Source organism: Merops nubicus, unplaced genomic scaffold, assembly GCF_000691845.1.
Source record: "Merops nubicus isolate BGI_N331 unplaced genomic scaffold, ASM69184v1 scaffold10519, whole genome shotgun sequence".
Lineage (NCBI taxonomy): Eukaryota > Metazoa > Chordata > Aves > Coraciiformes > Meropidae > Merops > Merops nubicus.
The window spans coordinates 1-2967 of NW_008630210.1; the positions used below are offsets into that span (position 1 = coordinate 1).

Consider the following 2967-nt stretch of genomic DNA (forward strand, 5'->3'; position numbering starts at 1 on the left):
AAATATTTGTGTTTTGATACATGTTCAAAGATCTTTGTTTGTACTCATGATGTGAATGAATTAGGTTCAAATACTCTAAAACTTGAGGAGTCTGGACCTGCTTTGAAGGTTAACCCTTCCACACTCTTCCTTCAGAAGAGATCATTAGCCTATTATATAACAGAAATTTTGTAGAAATATAAATTCTTAGCACACCTCAATGTTAGGGTTATCTCATCCTTTCTGTTCCCAGTCAATTTCCAGTTCCTTCCAGCAGTGTAACTTTACCTAGATCAAACTCCTCTGTGGCTCTTTCTTTCACTATGCTGAATGGAAATTTCCAGCAGAAGCAGCTCCTGCATTTCCAAGAATTAATAAACCCACATCTATCCTTTGCCACTGTTAATTCCTTTCCCTCCTAAATCAACCCTTCACATGTCAACAGAATTTTAGCACCTCTTTTCTTGAGAGGAAGGGTTAGAAATTTGGATGAAGCCATCCTTTGGAAGAAGTAGTCCTTTGGCAGGAGCTGATTTGGGGTTAGAGAAGTGTTAACTGGTATATCCAGGAAAATATGCTTAGGTGTGTCTAAATCATACAATATTGAACTCTCTATACGCAGCTGCTCCTTAGTGTTTTCTAGAAGCTCCCTGATAGAATTTGAAGGAAAAAACAGGAAAAATGCTGCTCTCATTTGCTTCACAAGGAGTGTGCTCCTAGGCTCACAGCTTTACCTGTGTCCAGGAGCTGACAGCCATCAGCAGTGCTGCTCCTTGCAATGGAAGTAAATGGGGAAAAAAAAAATCCATTTTAACTGGGAGAAAAAATCCTGGGCAAGGAGGAACATGCTCAGCACTTCTTCCCCAATTAGCATGAAAGAATAAGATGTGAGCTTCCCAAGCCTCCTTACTGCTGGAGCTTCCTAGACATTCCCACCACCTTGGAGGCTGGGTGATACTTCTGGCAGCGGTGACAGCTCAGATGTAGTTTGCATGTGTGTGTTTTTTATCACAGAATATGGAGAGCTTGTTTTACTGGGAAGATCAAAGAGGAATAAGAACTGCCAGGGAGATGAAGGGAGGCTGGAAAGGGGAAGAGAGAACACAACTTGGAAGCACAACTGAAATCTCTCTGGGAGAAGCATCTGAAGACTCTGATGTCAATCACCATCTAAAAAGGCAACTAAAATATGAATTTAATGAAAAGTAACTAGAATCTGTTCAGTTTTATATTCTAAATTTATGAGAAGTGATTTCAAATGGAAGAGTTCAGAAACATTAAGACTACAAGATCCCCAAACACAACCTCCTAATTATCTGTTGAACTATGCAATCCCAGGAGCTAATACCCCTGGAGTTGGAGAAGTGCTGAGCGTTTGCATTCCCTGTCAAGCTGAGTGAGGATTATTATAGACATTCATAAAGTCCTTTTGAGAATCACCACCACAGCTTCATTAGCTACGTAAGGAAGGGCACGGTACAGAATTCACTGGGGGAAGTGTGACCTACAGCAAACACTTTTGTGGTTGCAGTGTTACTTACTGTCCTCAGGTAGGTTGTTCTCCCGTTCTTCTCTCTCCATCTGCTGGCACCAGCCCTCCATACGATCCCTCTCTGCCTGAAGGAGCTTCAGAAACCAGTGGCCATCTCGTGGGCACACTGACCTTTGAACAGCTTCCAGAGGATCTTCGGTGATAGAGTCAATCCAGGGGTCAGGAGGAGGTAAAATTGACGGGTCAAAATCTGTCTCAAAGTCATCATCCACTGCACAGGCGTGGTAGTGGTTTCCTGACCCCTGTATGCTGACGGTGGAGGTGCTCGCGTCCCGGGAGAACTGCCTGGAGATCTGTCCAGAACACGTGTTGTCCTCTTGAGGCTCCATTATCTCAAAGTTCTCATGGAAATCCAGGTCTGCCTGCACGGCTGTCGTGACGCTGTTGGACCGTGTAAACCTGCGGAAGCTTTGGAGAGCACAGAGAGGACAGGTTTAGAGAGCTGCTCTAGGGACTAGTCTGCCTCTCCTCCTGAGCCTGGCAGCTGCAGCGAGCAGTGCTGCTCACAGGCTCATTCTGGCTGGAAAAGACCTTTAAGCTCATCACATTGAGGAGCTGTTCTTGAACTGAGCAGCATAAACTCCTCACTGCAAACCAATAAACAAACATCTCCCTTCTGTCCAGGCAACCTCACTGCTTATTGAGGTGAGAACCCCTAATCCTGTTGGCTCCTCAAAGCCAGAGGCTAGCCCAAGAGACAGCCTGTGGCCAAGGCTCAGGAGCTCAGGATGTCAGGTTACCAATTAATAAGTTAAAGGGCCTCAATTTTAAGAATAAGTGGCTTATCTTTCAACTTCTAAAACTCACACCCCTTTGAGGCGACACACCCAAACTCAAAGTCACACTTCAAATCATACATGTGAGAGTGACAAGATGGGAATACCAATGAGCCCACTGTGATGTTACACATTCCATCTAGAAAGAAGATGGTTATCTGGGTGAAAAGAAGTTATCTTGTATTGGTTCTTTGTAATTACTCTTCATAATCACGTCCCTGCTAACACCACTGCCACCTCTCATTATCTTACTGCCAATTCCCACTGTTCATTTTGTTTTCATGTTCAAACTTCAGTTTCAAAATGATCTCTTTTTCACTAAAAACTGCATTCTTAGGCACTGCCTGTGTCCCCCTCATTGTGATGGCTGCTGCTGTACAGTAGCTTCCTTTCACCTTGCATGTTTTCCCTCTGTTGGAACCTTTGAGAGCAGAGAGCAAACCCTGAAGGTAAAGGTGAAAGTAGAGGAGAGATTCCTGGAAAACTTTAATAATAGATTGTGTACCTATATATTTTTTATGATGGCCTAGAATGCAAACATTTCACTGTAGCACCTGCCACCTGCAGCTCTTCTGAAAGAAGCCCTGAGAAGTGATGCAGGAGTCGTGGTCGTGCCACTGCAGCTCTGCACGACAGGCACCAGCACACTGGAAAACAGTG

At 44.3% G+C, this 2967-nt stretch overlaps 1 protein-coding gene across 1 annotated transcript in view; it reads right to left on the reverse strand.

Moving 5' to 3' along the window:
• Positions 1-1520: 1520 nt before the first annotated feature.
• The window catches only part of LOC103779563 (disks large-associated protein 1-like), a gene marked incomplete at both ends in the record, with an annotated part of 11142 nt that continues 9695 nt past the window's right edge, over positions 1521-2967 (reverse strand). The window contains one exon of the mRNA XM_008947195.1: positions 1521-1939. Coding sequence (XP_008945443.1) covers positions 1521-1939 — 419 coding nt within the window. The remainder of the gene's footprint in view (positions 1940-2967) is intronic.